At 41.9% G+C, this 19936-nt stretch overlaps 1 protein-coding gene across 1 annotated transcript in view; it reads left to right on the forward strand.

Moving 5' to 3' along the window:
• Nucleotides 1-13151, forward strand: part of SMC6 (structural maintenance of chromosomes 6) — a 66207-nt gene extending 53056 nt beyond the window's left edge. Inside the window, exons 24-27 of the mRNA XM_044445139.1 lie at nucleotides 1291-1396; nucleotides 6733-6885; nucleotides 9637-9734; nucleotides 12592-13151. Coding sequence (XP_044301074.1) covers nucleotides 1291-1396; nucleotides 6733-6885; nucleotides 9637-9734; nucleotides 12592-12703 — 469 coding nt within the window. The 3' untranslated portion in view covers nucleotides 12704-13151. The remainder of the gene's footprint in view (nucleotides 1-1290; nucleotides 1397-6732; nucleotides 6886-9636; nucleotides 9735-12591) is intronic.
• The last annotated feature ends 6785 nt before the right edge of the window (nucleotides 13152-19936 follow it).

The following is a 19936-nucleotide window of genomic DNA, read 5'->3' on the forward strand; positions in this document are numbered from 1 at the left end:
TGGGTGTTAATTCTAGAAGGTGTTGTAGGCCTTCATAGAACCAGTCAACTTCAGCCTCTTCACCACCAGTGGTTGGGGCATAGACTTGGACTACTGTGATGTTGAATGGTTTTCCTTGGATTCGAACTGAGATCATTCTGTCATTTTGGAGATTGTATCCCAGTGCTGCTTTTCCTACTCTTTTATTGACTATGAAGGCGACTCCATTTCTTCTGAGGGATTCTCGCCCTCAGTAGTATACCTGATGGGCATCTGAATTAAATTCACCCATTCCTGTCCATTTTAATTCACTGATTCCTAAGGTGTCGATGTTCGGTCTTTTCATCTCTTGTTTGACCACATCCAGCTTGCCCTGATTCATGGATCTTACAGTCCAGGTTCCTATAGAGTATAGATCTTTGCAGCATCGGACTTTCCTTTCACCACCAGATACATCTGCAACTGAGTGTCCTTTCGGCTTTGACCCAATCGTTTCATTCTTTCTGGCGCTACTAGTACTAGCCCTCTGCTTTTCTCCAGTAGCATATTGGACACCTTCCGACCTGAAGGGCTCATCTTCCGGCATCGTATCTTTTTCCCTTTTGGTACTGTCCATGGGGTTTTCATGGCAAAGATACTGGAGTGGGTTGCCATTTCCTTCGCCAGTGGATCATGTTTTGCCAGAGCTCTCTGCTATGACCTGTCCATCTTGGGTGGCTCTGCACGGCTTAGCTCATAGCTTCATTGAGCTACGCAAGCCCCTTCGCCGTGACAAGGCAGTGATCCATGAAGGAGATTTTAATATATTACAAAGGACTGAATTAATTCCATTAAAATGTGCAGTCAGTCTAATAGATTAGAACAAAATTATTGTCAAATGACATTCTAAGCAAAAATATTTTCACAAATGAAATTGAACCTTTGCTGATGCATACAGATCAGTCAAACTCTAGCCATAGTTTCCCATTTCATCCAATCTGGGTAATGGTTACTAGCTGTAAGGATCTGTTTTATTAAATAGTGGTTCAGAGTTAGCTTTTTCTGAAGTTGGTAACTATCATTTTCCTGTTTAGATGAAATAAGAACTATGGTTAATGAGAGTATTTCTTGCTTGCACCATACATGGGCAAAAAGCATGTTCATGTCTCAGCTCATTAACTTGTCATTTGGTAAAAAGTAGAAATTGCTGTTTTTCTTTGCTGAATAAAATAGAAAAATCCTTAGTTTGGAAATTGGAATTATTTCTTACTCTTTCATAAATATATTCCCAGGTTATTTTACATTGGTGTCTTTCATGTTTTCATTCTGAAGGTTCCTTACTCTGCGATGCAAATACTACTTTAACTCCTTGTTAAATCAACGTTCGTTTTCTGGAAAAATAGAGTTTGACCATAAGTATGAAAAGCTTTCAATTACTGTAAGTCATTTTGCAAGTTACTTGTTAACTGATTTGTAATGGTTGTTTTTTGGGTCAATGTTTTTCTTACATGATGCCAGCCTAACGTCATATATTGATTGAGGGCTGGCATGCAAATGACATGGCAGAGGTGTGGCTGATGCAGTCATCATATGCATGGCTCTTCACTTGAATCTCCAGTCACATGGATGATCCAATGCACATGATGCTGTCTGAGTCCCCATGCAATCAGGTACAGAGGGCCTACTTCACACTGAAGGTGGTGTGGCAGAAAGGAGGACTTTCATCACTGGTCTGATTCAGCATCATACCAGCCTTGCAACTCCATTCAAAATATTTTAGTCACCTGCTTATCAATATTTGAAGGGTGGAATCTTTAATCTCAGATTTTAGAAAATTGTTTTTTAAAATTAAATTCTGGGGTTCTGATTCTTAAAAGGGGAAGGGAAGGGATTGAACTGAACAGTGGGAAATACTGTGACATGGTTTTTAAAATGTGATTGTAATCTTGACAGATCAAATATAAAAGAATCAGGTACGATCCTTCGTTGCTGGGTCTCCTCTCTTTTATGACCAAGGCCGTATAACAATTCTTTTGTTCTTCGTCGTGGCCTCTGTGCATTCACACATATGGGTGCTGCGCCTGTGCAGTGCCTGTAGCCGGGAAGATTTAAAAGCTTAACAGTTTTGGCGGGAACACCACACCCCTCCCCCTACAGTATAAGAAGGCAGAGTGCCTGCCATTTCCTCAGTCTTCTTGCGGCCACCATTTGCAGTGCCTCGAACCTTTCGTCTCTCAGTTTGTGACTATATCGTGTATCTTGTTCTCCCTTAAACCGTTGTTTCTCTTAGCTTCTTGTTAAGATTCCAAGTTATTACCCTCCCTGTTAGAAGTTTCTTCACATTCCCCCATCCCCTTTTTTCCGTTACCCTCCCCGCCCAAAAAGTTTTTCTCTCTTACATTCTAAGCTTCACTATCTTCTCCTTTTCATTCTTGATGGCTCAGCGTGCAGCTTTCCACAATTGCTCTCAGTGCAGATCTAAGATGTCTCCTACTGATCCGCATGACCTGTGTCATCTTTGTCTTGGAGAAGGACTCACGACTGATAAATGCGGCCATTGCCAGGCCTTTACAAAGCAGGCGCAGAAAAATTGAGAGAACCGCCTACGCAAACTCTCATGGGACCAGGCCCTGCTTCAGTCTGATCAACTAGCGGGCCAATCCACTGCGCAGCCCTCCTCTTCGGCTGCCCCTCTGCCCCACCCATTGTCTGATGGCACTGCTCTGCCGGAGAGTAAGCACTTCTCTAAATCTCCACACAAACAAAAGGAGAAGAGGAAGCACAGTGGATCGGACAAGTCCTCAGGTCACAAGAAGCCTAAGAAGGAGAAGATGGCGATCCAAGAAAACTGATCAACCCCGACACCATGATTCAGGTTTGTCTCCTCCGTCGGTCCCAACAGCCAATTTGGTACCAACACCAACCTGACCGGCTCTCCAGTTGGCGATGCAGGTGACTCTGCCTGGGTCACCATGACAGGTAGTCCCTTCCATCCCGTCTTCGCCTGAGCACTAGGAGGTAGCCATGTTGGGATCAATCTCTGATGGAGAGATTTGGGACTCTCCTCAGATGGCTCCTCCGATGGTGTGCTCACCCACACCGCAGCAGTCGCCTGAGGCTTTCCCGAGGGCCCCGCCTCAGCAGGTGCAATACCAACAGCGTGCTTCTATCCATCCCTCTGGAGAAGGGGTGCAATTGACCCATGGATCGGCCCATCATGAACCATGGGACGACTATGCACTGTATGGGTACTACCCTTCGGTACGTGACTGTACCCTCTCTCCGGTCCCAAGGGACGTTCCATCGACATCCGGCGCAGCTCAGTCCAGGCGTCCTTCTTCACTGGCTGACGACTCCTTCAGTCCTCCACTCCATTATGACTCTGAGTCGGAGGACTTGGAAGTAGCGCCCACTTCATTGGATGCAGTGATCACCATGCAAGGTCCCAGCTCACCAGAGGAGTCATACTCAACGTTTGGGGAACTGATGGCGAGATTGACAAGGTCACTGGAGATCAAAACCCAGCACTGCTTCAATCCCAGTACTGATAAGTTTTACAACATCGTCAAAAGTGAACAATCCACCGCCATCATTTTGCCGCTTATCACCATGCTTTGTCAGGTGATGATGGAACCATGGAACTTCCCCAATCAGCCGCAGCCGACTTCATGACATTATGAATCCATGTATTGACTTTGTGAACAGGATATTCCATTCCTCCTGCATCACCTGAGACTGAACTCGATTGTCATGGAATCATCTCAAGTCAAGGGAACACACCACTCTTCACAATAAAGAAGGGCGGAAGATCAACATGTTGGCTCGCTGTATTTATGCTGCCACAGGTCTCGGCCTCCAGATTTCCAATTATGAGGCGACACTGGCCCACTACCAGTATTTTCTTATGCAAAAGCTGGAAAATATCAGCATTGCTTCCAGAACAGCAGAGAGATTTTCACCAAAGAGGCAATGCAGGTGGCAGTCCAACAACTCTCCACAGTGAGACACCATGTCGATTGCTACTCGAAGGCCCTTGTTGGTGCTGTAGCCCTCTGTCACCATGCCTGGCTCCAGAACTTCAACTTTCCAGATGAAACAAAGCGCTGCATCAAGAACATGCCCTTCGACGGCTCGTAGCTGTTCAATGCTCGGACGGACCACAAGATGAAGGCGATTTATGAATCGCATGTGACAGCTCATCAGATGGAAGTCCCCAACCAGTCTCGACGTAAGTGGTCTTGGTCCCATCCGTCGTACCGATATCAACCCTATACACAATTCTCTGGCTGGCAGCAGTTTCGGCAGCAGTGCTGAAAGCAACCACCACAGCATTTTCAACAGAGCCGCCGCCAACCGGATTTGGATAAATGCCAGCGCTGATGGGCTGAGTGAGCTTCTTCTCATCTCCTGAACCCACCCTCCCCTCTTCCTTCTGGGGATCAACTGCAAAATCGACTCCCCATTTGGGAGTCCATCACATCTGATCAATGGGTTTTATCCATCGTGGAGCATGGTTACAGAATTGAATTTGATACCGTACCCCCATCGGGACCGATCCGATTTACACCTCAGTCATCGGTTCTTAAAGTCGAAGTTCAACAGCTTCTTCATAAGGGAGCGATCCAACAACTTGCACACTCCAAGGGGTTACACGGTTTCTACTCAAGATATTTCACAGTTCCTAAACGTGACGGTGGTCTTTGTCCGATATTGGACTTACGTGGTGTCAACAAATTCATCAAAACTAAAAAGTTTTGGATGACCACCCTTCAAAACATTCTTCAGTTGCTCAGTGCAAAGAGAGGACCAACAGGAGTCTCCTGGCACAAAAATGTTGGCTTGACATTTCTGTCAACATGAAACTGAGTGTGTCTAATGTTCCTTGGTTTTGTTTGAGTGCTGGGCTCATATTGGATATTGTCTGCTAATCAGGAGCTCTTTGGTTGACTGGTCTCCTTTGGACAATTTCCAATTGCTGGTGACTACCAAGCAGCCTGTTGACAGCCAACTTAATGAATCATGTTTTTCCTGTATACTTGAGAGGTTTTACATGATTGTTGCATACCATTTAAAATATTAAGCATCTGGCCACACTTTGTCTTGTTAAGTGAAACCAAGCATTGGGGATTGTGCAAGTGTTAAATAATCTTTGCTGAGCCCATGGACCAGTTCTAGCACTATGCATTGCACAACCCCTGCTGCCTGGTTGCACAAAGTACAAGAAGCCATCAAGCTATTTGAATATTCAAACCCCTTTCAGCATAAGCTGTAGCACACCATGGCTTAAGCAAGCCACAATAGGCTTTTTTGATTGGATGGACAAGGTAATTGGCTCCTAAATTCATATAGTGATTAACAGTCCCTGTTCTTCGTCACGGTCTCTGTGCATCACAGAGATGGGTGCTGCACCTGCACAGTGCCATGTTTGGGAAGATTCCTCAAGCTAAGCCTAGAATTTTTGGCAGGAGCTCCGCCTCCCCTTCCCCATTGTATAAATAGATGGGCTCCCGCCATTTTCTCAGTTTGCTTGGCTTGTCAAATTTCTGTATTTTATTTAACATTATTTTAGGATAGAACCCTTATTGAACTTTCTTATGTGCTTTGTTCTCGGTTTGTTTGGTCCTTTTGTCGCCTGTTTGAGGCTTCAGGCCAGTCCTTTGCTTAGCCATTCATCTGTTCCTTTTTTCTTTACAAAAATGGCTACAAATGATATGTGTGCTGCTTTTTCTCATTTACACCCATATAAGTTTAAGCACCAGTATGCCTAACATTTTATGAGATCAGTTATGTTTATAATATTACATGTTTTTGTTAAGAGTTATGCTTTAATTTACATGAACACAAATATTATGTAAACTACCAGGGAGGGTAGTGAGTCCCTCATCTAGGGCAGGCCCCTCTGGGCTGTGAAGCTTTTCTTTAGAGGCTACCAAGGCAAGGATCACTGTAGCTAGGCTTTCCCTGTCCAAGTGGGGTTCTTGCTGGTAAACCAGCCTACAGTGCTAAAAGGTGCTCCATACCACCGAGTCCACCAGTGACTCAAGTGACAATACTTTGGGAGCACCTCCAAGGTACAACCATTGTCCTTTAATGGGCGTGCAACCCTGTCCTGGACAGGTTGAATATCTCCCAGCTGGACAGACGATCTGCCCACTGACCACACTTCCCCTGGAGCTGAGTGTCATCTGCATATTGATGGCACCTCAGCCCATACCTCCAGATAACCTCCCCCAGTGGTTTTATGTAGATGTTAAAAAGCATGGGGGGATAGAATGGAGCCCTGTGGTACTCCATGGCAATTATGCCATGCTGCAGAACGATCGTCCCACAGCACCACCTTCTGAAATTGGTTGGTCAGGTACCTCAATGCAGTACCTCCTACTCCAAGCCCAGCCAGCCGATCCAGAAGGATACCATGGTTGATGGTATCAAAAGCCACTGAGAGGTCCAAGAGAATCAATAGGGTTGCGCTCCCCCATCTCTCTTCCCACAAAGGTCATCCCACAAGGCAACCAGGGCAGTTTCCCATTTGAACAAAATGAAAAAAGAGGCCAAAATAGCATGGGAAATGAGGCAAGGCTGATTTCAAGGTGGCGTTTTAGAGATTCTAGGCACTGGTAGAAATTGCTTATTTGTCCATTCCTAGGTAAAGTCCAGTTAGTTCTCCTGTGTGTATTATGCACAATATTAAATAAATTTTGTCTCTATTGGAAATGTGTTGTTTTTCAGTTACATTGCTTCAGTTCATTTCCCCCCTTCTTTATACAACTGTAGGTGCAACCAGGAGAGGGAAACAAGGCTGCTCTGGATGACATGAAATCTTTATCTGGAGGTGAACGTTCCTTTTCCACCGTTTGCTTCATCCTTTCACTCTGGTCCATTGCTGAATCTCCATTCCGATGTTTGGATGAATTTGACGTCTTTATGGTACAGTTTGCTGAATTTACTTGTTCTGATAGTCATTATACTAAGCACCTGAGGTTTTTCAAACTTCATTAGCAGGAAGAGTATGGGTGCTCTTTACCACCCCGTAGTGGATCTTGGGTAGATAAGATGTTGCATATGTCCAGCCTTGTCAGTGAGTGAATGAGAACCCTAGTAAGCTCTTTGGCAGGATGGAACGCAAAAGTTAATATTGAGAATACTGTGGTGTAGTGGTAGTATGTTGGGTTTGGTTATGGGAAATCCTTGTTTAAATACAAAGCAGCCATGAAGCAAAACAGGTAGCCCTGTGCAAATCAGTATCATGACCTACAAATCCAGAGCTGCTCTGGAAACAAGATGAAGTAATGTAGGGAACACATGGTTCTCAGTAATTTGCTTGGTATTGTTTTCCATTTCAAATTGTATCTAAATATCTTCATAGTAGCCTGTTCTTTGATATAGCAACTTTGATAACACACGTGACATTTTTAATTTTGAATTTAGACTGCTTAAATAAAAGTAGCTGAGGGACAGCTTTTCTGGAATACAAACATGTAATATATTAAGGGAATATTAAATTATTCCCTTAAAATTGATGTACTGTTTTGGGACAAGCTAGACACCTATATCTTATGCACCTAATGCAGTTAGAAGTAGGGTTTTAGCTATATAGACAGAAATTCTGACTGGTTCTTTATTATAGTACCTTCAATAGTGCATGTTTATTTGAATCTACAAAAAAAGATTCAGGTACAAGTACTTCCAGATATCACTGATCCATAATAATTGGCAAGTCTCTTCTGGCTCATTTAACTGAAACAAATCAGAACCATTTAGGATGACCTTCAATTTTCTCTGTTATCCAGAAAGTTATGAAAATGTTTAGAGGGATTTTTTCACATTGGAACAGCCCACCCTGTAGAGTGATCCTGTCTTGTACATTCCAGAAATGAATGATTGCTGTCTAACCACCTATAGAAGAAGTAGAAATTTGATATAATATCAACTGTGTCTTTCTCTACCTCTTAGAAGGAAAATCTTAGATAAGGATGTTTCTTAGGCTGCATTTATAAGTTTATGTAGGGGAAGTTGGGCAGGGTCTTACAGTGATATTCCTCTGCTTATGCTACTGTTTTGCTCCAATATTCTTTCTACAGTTGCAGGTTTCAAACTAGCTTTATTAGTTTCCACAATGGTTTGGATAGTTCCTCTTCTACCGGCTTGGGGTAGGGGATGTTTTTTCTCTGGCAAAGGTACGAGAGGAGCTTATCTTCCACCAAGTCTAGGAATATATTCCTAGTCTAGGAATATATTCCTGTGCTGCTTAAAAATCAGATGAAAATGCCACATTTGCAACTATGAAAAACTCACACATTGATGAACTTACAATTGTTTTTGCAAAAAAAAAAATTACTCTTTAAAATGCACTGCTTTGGAGAAAATGACACATTTTCATGCTCAAATCAATGTAATAAAAGTATCTGATTGGAAAATATCGCAAAAATCTGATTGGAATTTGGCTGTCTTGCACCCACTGGACTTCTTTCCTACTCTTGGCCCTGGTCAGGTTAGCCAAGCCAAGATCAAGTCTGCAAATACTTGGGAATGTTAGTGGACCCCTCTTTGTGCCAAGTGCACAATTCTTTGAGCAAAGTGTGCAAAGCAGAATTCCGCTTGCATAGTATGCGCACACAGGTGGTGGGGGCATGTGCACAAGCCAGCGCTGCAGACTTGCTTGGACTCGCTTCCAGCTGGACACCAAGGCAGATGCTCAGGACAAGGCCGACTTTGGGCAGAGAGGACAAAGGCTGGGCTCCAGGGAGCTGGGCCAAAGAAAGCCAAAGTGTTTTCTCCCCCAGCCCATTTTTGTCTGTCTTCACTGTTTGAAAAATAGCTTGGAAAATTGCACATTTTCCTGTTTTTGTTTTTTAGTACATCCATGCTCAGGAGTGAGAAGAAGGTAAAATGAGCGTGAGAGCGGGCAGCAGAATCTTACGGAGCTTGAATAATGCTCCTTCACCCATCGTTAGTGCTGTCCAGCTAGTAAAAAAGCAACCTTTGCCCCCCTGTATGTATAGGAGATTACAATAAGTCAAATCCTGCCTTTTAATGTGGTTATACCCAGAAGGTTATTATCAACTCTACTAACAAAAGAATAGACTTCTTAACACCAAGAGTGGATATAAAAACATGTTAACTGGTGGTAATGGCCTACTGACAATTTACATTTGCTTAGATAAAGTCTCCAGAGGATAAATAAATTGGAAAGGACAAAGGTGGTGTGGAATCAGTTTTCCAAGCAACAGTATTAATTGTATTACTCTCTAGTCCTTCTTCATGATCTCTGTGCATCACACATATGGGGTTTGCCAGGCAGCGCTAGGCCTGGATCAGAGAAAACTTCCACAGCTTGGCACTGCCCCTGTAGAGAGTCCAGATGGGGGGGGGGGGCTCCCATCCAGTCCCCCAGCTTCCTTTCCACCACACTTGCAGTTGCCTCGACTTTTCAGACATTCCTACCTGCTTGTGACCCTTGTGAGCTCTCTCTTTCTCTTTCATTCAACCAGCCAACCAATAAATAAACAAACCATTCCTTATTCTTTCTGTAAATTCCTTTCCTCAACCTTCCTCTCTCCACCTGGGGTCGATTACTCTCTAGATCCTAACCTAATTTATGACATTGTATTAATAAATTTGAATGAAAAGTATTTATAAAAATATATCAACACACTGCACATTTCTGGTATCTTTTAGGACGTGATTAACAGGAGAATTGCAGTGGACATGATGGTTAACATGGCGGATTCTCAGCGTTATCGACAATTTATTTTGCTCTCCCCGCAGAACATGAGGTAACTTGTTCTTCACCCTCTGCCCTGTAGACATAAAAGAAGGCAATAATCTGAACATCCTTTTACAATGTATTTCACTTCCACCACCTCCTCTATCATATACTGCAGTCATCTTTTGTAATGTCAAGTACGCTGTTTATGGCTAACTTAAATTTAAATCTTGCTGGCTTTTTGGACCATGATGTCAACAAGGAACACTAAAACTGTGAAAAATACAAGGACTAAAATTAGGTTTTAGAAATCCTTGCTCTTGAAATAGTATGCTTAAAAAGGGAAGACAGTATAGAAAAGTAAGACATGCATGTAATTAAAACCAGTACTTAATTGCAACAAGAAAAGGGTATTTGCTTTGGAAAACTCCTTGATTTGTACTCTCCATATTCACCTAAGAGATGTGGCAGAAAGGTAAAGCATGACCCTTAAAGCAAGAACCTGTCGACAAGGTTCAGTGAAAGAAGCTTTTAAAAAAAGATTTTCCTATGCCAATATCTTCAGCTCACAATTTTTTCAAAATAATCTCTTTTGGGTAAATGTGCAAAGGATACACACATTTGTGGGTTCTGTTGTTCAGAAAGAAAGACGGAGGCTCCTGTAGTTCCTTTCATGAAAACCTGTACAGGAAAGAAGGTTTTCAAATCAATTTTAACTAGGAAGTAGAGATCTTAAATCATTTAGTCATGCACAGCAAAAGTGTTGGCTCCTCCAGGGTCTTAAATGGAGCAATTAACTTTCACCTTTTCAGGGCAGTCCTCCCATAAAAGGGATTTTCAGGGCCTTGACCTGCTCATCCATGTGTTCACTCAGCATAATAAAATTAATCGTTATGCTTTGCCAGTGCATCATTCGGCAGAAAGATGCAGCAGGGTGTTCTGTAACAACTGAATGTTTCAATTTAACTGGAACCCTCAAGAGCCTCATCCTCATTTTCAGTTGCTCCACCTCAGCTGCCAAAGCCTGCCTGTATCAAAGTATCTCTGGCAAATGCTTGACTAACCTTCTGTTGTGAACTCTTCTTTGGAAGTTGACATACTCCTCGTGCAACTCTTTATGTAACTTTGCATTATACTGCAGCCATGAGATTGTTCCTCTGAATCTCTGTTGGCTGCAGTAGCGAATAGATACACTATTGTGTTAAATGCCATTACTCTGCTACCTGGTCTGTGCCTGGCCTATACATGGTTCCCTGGGAAACAAGTGGTGGATAGGAAGATCCTACTACTCAAACAGCAGCTGTTGTGCAAAATCATACCTCTCAGCTTGCTCATAGAGCAAGAAGAAACCATGGAGGTCTGACTCCCTTGCTTAGTGCAGGGTCTGGACTACTGAATGCAGCTATAGCATCCCTGACAGATCTTCATAGTGTCTGTTTAAAATACCTCCCATGAAGAGGAGCTCACCAGCTCCCAAGGCAGTCTGTTCCCCTGCTGAACAGCCTTCATTGTATTGTATTGTTTTGTTTTGTTTTGTTTGAAAATTTTTATCTTAATATAAAAAAGAATGTGAAACAGCAAACTAAAACGAACAAAGCAAGCTATAATGAAAAAAATTGCCAAGGGAATTTAGGCAAGTATAACCTATACATTCAGCCCCCCCAAATCTATCTATCTTCCTGTCTTTCAACACTCTATGCGAGTTAAACAATAAAGAAATTATTAATCTATACATTGACAAATCTTTCAGTCACTTCAAATCTTCTGCTGCTTTTGGACAGCCTTCATTGTTAAGCAAGTTCTCATAATTTGAAAAGAGAACAAACCTGATCTAATCACTGCATGACATCACTTCAAGCAACTATTACCCCTCTCCTTCTCTTCAACTATTCTGCATTGCTCTTGGTTTCCAGATCCCTTACTGTCCTGGATATTCTCTTCTAGTGAGACTTCAGTTTGTCAAAGTCCTTTTAAAATGTGGCATCCTGAATTGGTTATAGTCCTCCAGATTTAATTTGCCAGTGCAAATTAGAGTCAAATGAACATTCTTGTGGTTTAGGCAATATTTTTCTGTAAATGAAGTGTAAGATTGCATTCACTTTTTTAGCTGCCACATCAGGCTGCTGGCTCATGTTCAGCTTGTGACTGACTAGAGAACATAAATTCTTTTCCCATGTGCTGATGGAAAGCCAGATCTCCCCCATCCTGTACTTGCACCTCTGATTTTCTTTGTGCAGGACTTTACCTAAATCTTCTGGGGAATGTCATTTTGTTCCCCTCAGAACAGTATTGCTGTGACATATTGCTATCAGGTTGCAGTATTGCTGTGACCTGACATGATTTTTAATCTTCATTTTTTCTTCTGTGATGTTGCACTATCTCTCCCAGCTTCATCATCCCCTCTGCACCCTCACCTGAGTTATTTATAGAAGTGTTGAACAGCACAGGGCCAAGGCCACTCCTGTTGAGATCACCCTCCAGGCTGAAGCAGAGGCATTAATGGGGCCACAAGTACTTGGCTTGAAATTAATATGACCATGTCAGCAGATACCCATCATTTATCAAAATAGCACCTCTGTCAAAAAGGAAATACAGTTAGTGTGGCATGGTTTATGCTTGATAATTAAGAATTATTAGGAGGTTAGTTATCAGTACTTTCTTTTCTCAACGCTCACAAACTGAGCACTTAATCATCTGTTCTAGAGTTTTGCCCAGTATTGATATCTAGCTAGTTAGAAGATTGTGCCAAGGGTGCAAGTGTTCTATGGAACAAGCTCCTGAAAGGTTTGAATAGAGCACCGTAATTAGCTGTTTTGGCATTTTAAAGTGTCGTACTGTTCTAGGAAGCAAAGGAATTGGCATTGTCCAAGAGTAAAAGGTTTTCAAGAAAGAATCGTAAAGAAGTTGTCTTTCTGTTTTATATCTAGTAGTCTGCCACAGAGTACTCTTATACGAATACTTCGAATGCCAGATCCTGAGAGAGGACAGACCACCCTGAATTTCCGTCGTAGACGTGAAGAAGATGAAGACAACAACTGAGTGCCTTAACCTGGACTGTGTATTATTATCAGTTTGTTTCATACTATTTGTGGGCATGTCATAGGTCCAATGTATGTTTTCATCCTGTTAGTTAAACTCAGTGAAATTTAAACCTTTTTAATTCCCCAGTTGTTGCAGTTTTCTTATTGCAACTACAACATTCTGAACAACAAAACTATATTTTATCCCTAAGGGTTTTAAAGAGTATTTTGGAGATAGACCTGCAACAGTGTATCTATCTGCTTATTCTTGCACTGGTGGTTCTAGATGGAAGCTGCTGTTTTGTTGGAATAAATTTAGTAAAAGTTAAATATTTTGAGGGCAGACATTTTTATTCTAGAAGCATTATAAATAAGAAATACCTCTTACATAATATTTTGAAATAGTTTCACAATGAAAGGTTTTTGCACCTGTAATAGCAGTTGAGAAATAAAACCCTTTTTCATAACTTGTGTATCTTCTCTGTTGTAATTGTGTGTGCTCATGCATGCACAAAGTGCTTCAATGACTGCAACTTCCAAATTCTGTATAGTCAGCTTCTTGTATGGAACTACACATTTCTTCCGGTCTCTAGTTTATGATCATAACCATACCACAGCACAATAACCAAAGCTCTTCCTTGTTTGTTCACTCTCTTTCAAAAAAAAAAAACATAGGCCCAGATTTCTTCATGCACACTAGCATCAAATGGTTTAGGAAGCAACTCAGCTTCCCCTCTTAATTCCACCTTGAAGCACACAGGCATCATCTGGCAGCTTTCATATCTAAAGTCGTAAGTTGAACTTGCCAGGATCTTTTCTACTGTAAAGCTTCAGAATCGGTCTACTAAAGAGCTTCCTGTTCGGAAGAGGAAAGGAAAAACATCAGGAGCAATTGAGCCATGTAACTATCATGGAGAAGATTTATATAATTTTACTGCACTAATACAAAGGTTGATAAAAAAACTTTTGGATTCCACGGATGAAGTGATTTGTTTAGGATACACTTCTGAGTTGCCACTAGAAAACAGCTGAGAAGTGGTGAAAAGCTGCATCTTCTTTTTCCGATTTTGGCATTTTTCTAGAGACAATCAATTATCACTTCCTAATTCATGAACAGAATTGGCAAGGAAGGTAGTCTTAAATTGCCAACCAGAACTTGGAATCTAGCTAGGGTGGAGCTGAGTAGATGATGTGACCTGGTGGCCGAACTGACATTGAAGGTAATGGTCCAACTGATCAATGTTACACTGTATCTTAGGAAATCTATCCATTAGAGACAGGGGTAGCCCCTCGCCCTCTAGGTCAGTGTGTATGTACATACATCATATACATGTGTGTACGTGTTATTAATATGAATAGTAGGAGTGGTCCCAGCTCTGTTGGCATGTGTCTGACATGCTTTCAGGAAGTTTTTGCAGCCAAAAAGGTTCCCCACTATGATTATTGACAGCAATGAAAAAAAAAAAATACTTTGTCACCACCTTGTCATCCAGCAGAGTTGTTTAGAGTGATGAGACTATTGAATAAAAGGTCTGGGAAATACTTTCAAAAGCTAACACGATTGCTCATTTTGTCACTGTTTTACTTATTGCATTTTAAATCATTTGGATCCATGCAGCTAGGACACTATGTACCTGGTCTTGTTACAGAAGACAGACTAACCAGAGACCTCGGACTTACAGCACATGTCCTGGATTGCTTGTTCTTCCTGTCAGAGCTGGACTGGGATTACCTTAGAGCTGAGATTAGCTCAGAAGTAATTGGTACTTCTCTGACAGAGGCAATAGTGAGAGCTCTTTCGAAAGCACTAATTCTGTGCCATGATGGTTGAACAATACTGTTCTGCATCCAATATTTCATGCTGGAGCAAGATGTTGGAGATAGAGGGAGACCTGTCAGATCCAGGTAGTCCTGAAAGAAATTGATTGAGTTGGATCTGCTGCATGTCAGTTTCAAGTTGGGGCTGGAAATGGCCTCCCTCCTGCTGGAAGACTTAGTGCAGCCATATTAGTTCTGGACCTTGCAGTGGCCTCTGATACCACTGGCCCTAGCATCAGTCTAGGGTGCTCGGCTGGGATGAGCTTGGGAGACATAGCGTTGCAGTGGATCTGGTCCTTCCTGGAGTGATGGCCTCAGAAAGGGGGGGTGCAGTACCGCTGTTCTGCCCTGTGACATGGCATGCCTCCGCTTTTGATCTTGCCCCCCACCTCCATGTTTTAACAATCAAGCAGCACTACTGGGAGAAGTCATGTCAAGGTTGGTCTTCAGTATCAGCAGTAAGCTGATGACATAGCTTTAGCTCTTTTTTCTACCCCACCTATCAAAAGGAGGCTGGAATTCTTGAATGGGTATTTGGAGGCTGTTTTGGAATCCATAAGAATAAACATGTTGCTCAAGATAGAAGTGCTGTGGATATGAAAGCTAACTGACCTGGGCAGATGGGCATAGCTTGTTTTGGATGAGCTCCCTTGAAGGACCTATTTTGCAGTTTAAGGGTTCTGGGCTTGTCCCATCTGAGGAAACACAGGTGACAGAAGTAGCCAGGAGTGCCTTTTACCAGTTTAGGTTGATACACTAGCAGCTATTTTTCCCAGATTGAAAAAAAAAAAATAGTGTTGGTCATGTAGACTAAACTACTGCAATGTATGCTACTTGGATCTGCTTTTGAAGATGACCCTGAACCTGCGGATGCAGAATTTGCAGCTTGAGCACTCACTGATCTTGTACCAGTTGCACTGCTTACAGCTGCTCTTCCAGGCCCAGCTCAACATGCTTGTTTTGGCCTTTGTCATCTGAAACAGTTTGGGGCCTGGATAGCTGAAGGAGTTCCTGCACCCACTGGAACCTGACCATTCTTTAAGATTTACTTGACTTGCCTTTTGAGGTTACCTAGAGTGGTAGGAACTAACAGGTCTTCTTAGTTCTTAGTTGTGGCTCTTGCTTTCTGGAAGATGCTTTCAAAGGATGTGTGGTCAGGCTTCTCAATTCCAGTTTTCAAAATGACTATGAAAATTTACCTATTTCAAATTAGTGTTAATGTGCTTTGTCAGTCAAATTGTTGTTCTTAAAATTAATGTTCTATTAATGGAGTGATGACAAGTTTTATATGCTGCCTAATTTAACACATTGCCCTGTACCGTTTTAAAGTTTCACTTTATTGTATTATTGTATGTTTTTACACGTTTATTTTCTTCAGTGCCTTGGGTGGGCTTGGGGTAGTATGTCAGCCCATAAATACAGTATACCCCCTTTGCGGCTTCAGTCTTTAGCGGGATTTTTCTCTGAGCGAGTCCAAGCCGATCTCCTTGCAAGTAAGCCGGCACCTTGCTGTGTGGAGGCTTACTTTCAAGGAGATCGTTTCCTCTGAGTTTGGACTCGCTTGGAGAAAACGATCTCTGCACGCGCACACCCCCGCCCCTGCCTCGCCATGTGCACACCCGCCCCGCCCCCCAGCCCGACCCGGCCGACGCCGCCTTTGCGGCCAGCGCCCATCGCCAGCACCAAATTCATGGTTTTTCACAATTAGCGGGGGCTTTAGGAAGATAACCGCTGCGAATTTTGGGGGGACTACTTTATTTTAATAAAATTTAAAGAATAGCTTCATAGTGAAAGTAATGCATAAACCTAATTTTTACTGTACAGCTTTTGGTAGAGGTCAATAGTCCACTTACTTCAAGCTCACTATGCTAGAAAAAAGAATTTCAGTATTACTGAAGCTGAAAAACTCTTCTGTCTGGTATTAGTGTAACAAATATCTAGTTGGAGTTCCAGTCATGAGTTTTTGCTATCCATCTATAAAAAAACTGACAGCTTATACTGGATAGTGTTATGAACACTGTTGCTCCTTTTCTGAATATGCAGTTTTATAAGAACAAGGGGGAAAATATGGGTGAGATATTCATGCATTGGACAGTGTTGAAGTGCATAATATTTTCAAGTTGATAATAAAGGTTGTATTTGCAGCATAATACGACTGGTTGATGATGAAGGGTATGTTTCCTTAAGGAAGGGAAGGGTGCAATTGTGCTTCTGAAATTTGCAGTAAATTGCTGACTTTCCAGCTCCTGGGGAACTTTAAACTGTTACGAGATTTGCACAAACTGTCAACTTAAAATTCATCCAGTCTCTAGCTCTTTGATGTTTCTATGTCTCAGGGTAATTCTTGTTATTTCATGTTAATAAACTATTTAATAAAAATGTGCCTACATAGTGTTCAACTTTGATTTTTTCCAGACAACTCAACTTATTCTGACATATTTTACTAATTTAAAAAATAAAGCTTCCAAGATTTTCTTATAATTGAAGGAAGAATTTACCAACTTTCCATTCAACCCTGCCAGGATAGATTCCAAAATAGATCCCAGTCTTGAAGGAACTGTCATTTACGCAGTAGTGAGATGACCAGCAAAGTAGCAATTCTTACATTGGTTTGGGTCTATTGAAGGTTAAGATTAAGTCACTAAGCTTTGGCCTGTCCCCAAAAGAAGGTTCCCCCCTTGTGGCTTGAACACATATATTTTGGGTAGTGGGAAGGCATCCTTACCCACTGGTAGCCACCAGGCCTGCCTGGATACACTTCACCACCTTGCTATTCACCTGATGTCTGGGCAAGGGGCATACATTTTCAGTATTGTGATTTACTCAGTGCTTTTTTTTTTTTTTTGGTAAAAAAAAAAAAAGGTGCTGGAACTCGCTTCTTTGAGTCACACTTTTACACTAAAGATTTTCAATTCACCAACTTTTTTTGAAATAAAGAACTTATTTACCTTTTGCACATAGCCAGTCACTCTACACACACACATAAACAGAATGGTTGCTGCCGGCAGTAAGCACTCAGAGCGCAACCACACGACCGATCCCAAGCCGAGCAGCGTCCCAAGCCGACCAGCACCCTCACAATCAGCATGGATACACAAGCAGCCCAAATGCACTATTTTAATGATTTTTGCCGCCGACTTGCTACACCCGACAGGACAATTCAGAATCACTTGGAAAAATCTGTCAAAAATGGGTGCTGGAACGCGTTCTATGACAAAAAAAGCCCTGGAGTTACTTAGTATTTCTTAGCCAATTTGGTTTCGCTTTTTAAAAAGCATACGGTTATAGCCTGCCTTTTTCCAACATGGAGCTCAAAGTAGCATCCTCAGATAGACTCCTTACCTAACCACTGATCCTGAACTAATTAGATTAAGCAAGGTGGCAGCATCGTGTGCCATCAGATAACTTCCTCCCGATCCCATGGCGCAAATTCCTAGGTTTTGCCCAGGAATTGCCAGGGACTAGCAAAGAAATGATCCAGATCAACGTATGTTCCACTTTTAATTAACACATAGCCTGTTCTTGGGAAAGTTCTAGGTTATTTAACCCATAAACAATTCTAATTTTCTAAGAACCCCCAAACTTGAGGTTATTCACTAAAAGCAGAAATCATGTGTGTGGCTTGTATACTCCACTTATCCCCACAGTAGGAATTGCTGCCGAGCTATGTGAAGTGAGCCAACAGTTCCTGACATTAGTATGTCTTACAGGCAAGTGTGAGAAAGGGTTATACCTCCTGCATAGAGAAAGCTGGCGACCCATTAGGTTGCATTTTTATGTACTAGAACTGGCTGCCTTGCAAGAAAGCAACCTGAAAATTAAACTGTATCAGGGATCTCTGTGTTGAGCTTATATTGCTATATTGAGTAAGACACCAAACAGGAGATCATTCATGAAGAGGCTGTTTTGGGAAACGGTTGTGTTCCCTGGAGGTGCTGCTTTCAAAATACAGCAATATGAAGCTGAGATTCTGAAGGTGAGGTAGAAGGAGAGGGTTAGAACGTGCTCCTCAAACGTTAAGGCTGTTGAGCAGGATTGGCCAAGCATGTTGTGAGAACTGCCTCTGGGTCAGGGGAAACACTGCAAAACAAAGATGGCTGGAGTGAGAGGGGTGTGATCTCTTTAACCCTGTGGTTCATCATCAAACCAAACGAGCAGAGCACTTAATGTCCGTATTCGCATCATCTGGCCCACAAACCTCCCTGAGGGTGAAGTCAGTCTCTTTTAGAGGGGAAGGGAGGTGGAGGATTCAGTTTTGAATCAGCTCCTGACATGGGCAAGAACTAAATCTCCAACCAGAGCAATCGCTGTTTTGGCAGCTGATAGGAGTAAACTTAAATATTTGCACTGTATTGCAAAGCCAGTTCCTGATTGACCAGTCTAGCGCAATAAAAGACTTGTTTAGAAAACTTTCACCTTCATCTTGAATAGGACAAGGGGAGAGAAGTACTCACTACTATAGTTACTTGAAGTTGCATATGAAAACACTCATAGCTTCAAACATAAACTAGTATATAAGGATGTGCATCTCCTACAGAGAAAAGTTTCTCCAATCGTATTATCTGATTTGTAACCCAGCTAAACTGTTGCAACTAAGTTTTACTGGACTTATCTAGATGCTCAGACCTGGAGAATAAGTCTCAATTAATTTTATGGAATGCAAATACTTGCAGCCATAGTTCTAACTTCCCTCTGGGGGACAAATCATTTCACATCTTTACACTCGAATATTCTCCCTCTTTGTGGACTAGTGTATAAATTTAACTGAAGCATACAAAGCCTGCCCTGGGCACCCAAGTGCTTTGATCTTGAGAGTTTCATTTGTAACCGCTCCTCCACATGCAACATTGAAGGCCTAACCAGAAGATTTCCAGCCTTTCTAGAATTTGGGGAACATATGAGGTTGCAGTGGGAAGCAGGAAGTTTCTGAAAAGACCTGTGCACAGGCGGGATGTTTCCCAGGCATAACCAGGAAGTCTGCTGACCAACTGTTTGGATATATAATGGTTTGAACCGTCTTTGGAAGACTAATACTAACAAGCTACTAGTGTTAAAATAAAACAAATGAGAAGTCAAATATTATAAATTTATTTGGGGACATTGATCTCAACCTCTTTGGAAGCTTATTATGAAAATTTCAAGCAGAAATTAGTAACACTCCAAACATAATGTTTTAAACTTCCAATAAAACAGTATTTTAAATGTATTTTATATATATTATATATATTTATATGTTAACTTTCAATTAAGGGAACACTTTAGCAGGGTTCACTTCTTTTAAAGTTTTGTCATATTTCGGTCCTCTGACATAGCTCTTTTTTCTGATCAAAAGGATGCAAATGAGGTAAGAATTAAGGCAAACCTAAAGTCATGCAAACAAAATACATTTATATTCACTGACAGTACAAGCACAGGTCTGGATCAGACTCATGAA

Source organism: Varanus komodoensis, unplaced genomic scaffold (assembly GCF_004798865.1).
Source record: "Varanus komodoensis strain SLA01 unplaced genomic scaffold, ASM479886v1 scaffold47, whole genome shotgun sequence".
Classification (NCBI taxonomy): domain Eukaryota; kingdom Metazoa; phylum Chordata; class Lepidosauria; order Squamata; family Varanidae; genus Varanus; species Varanus komodoensis.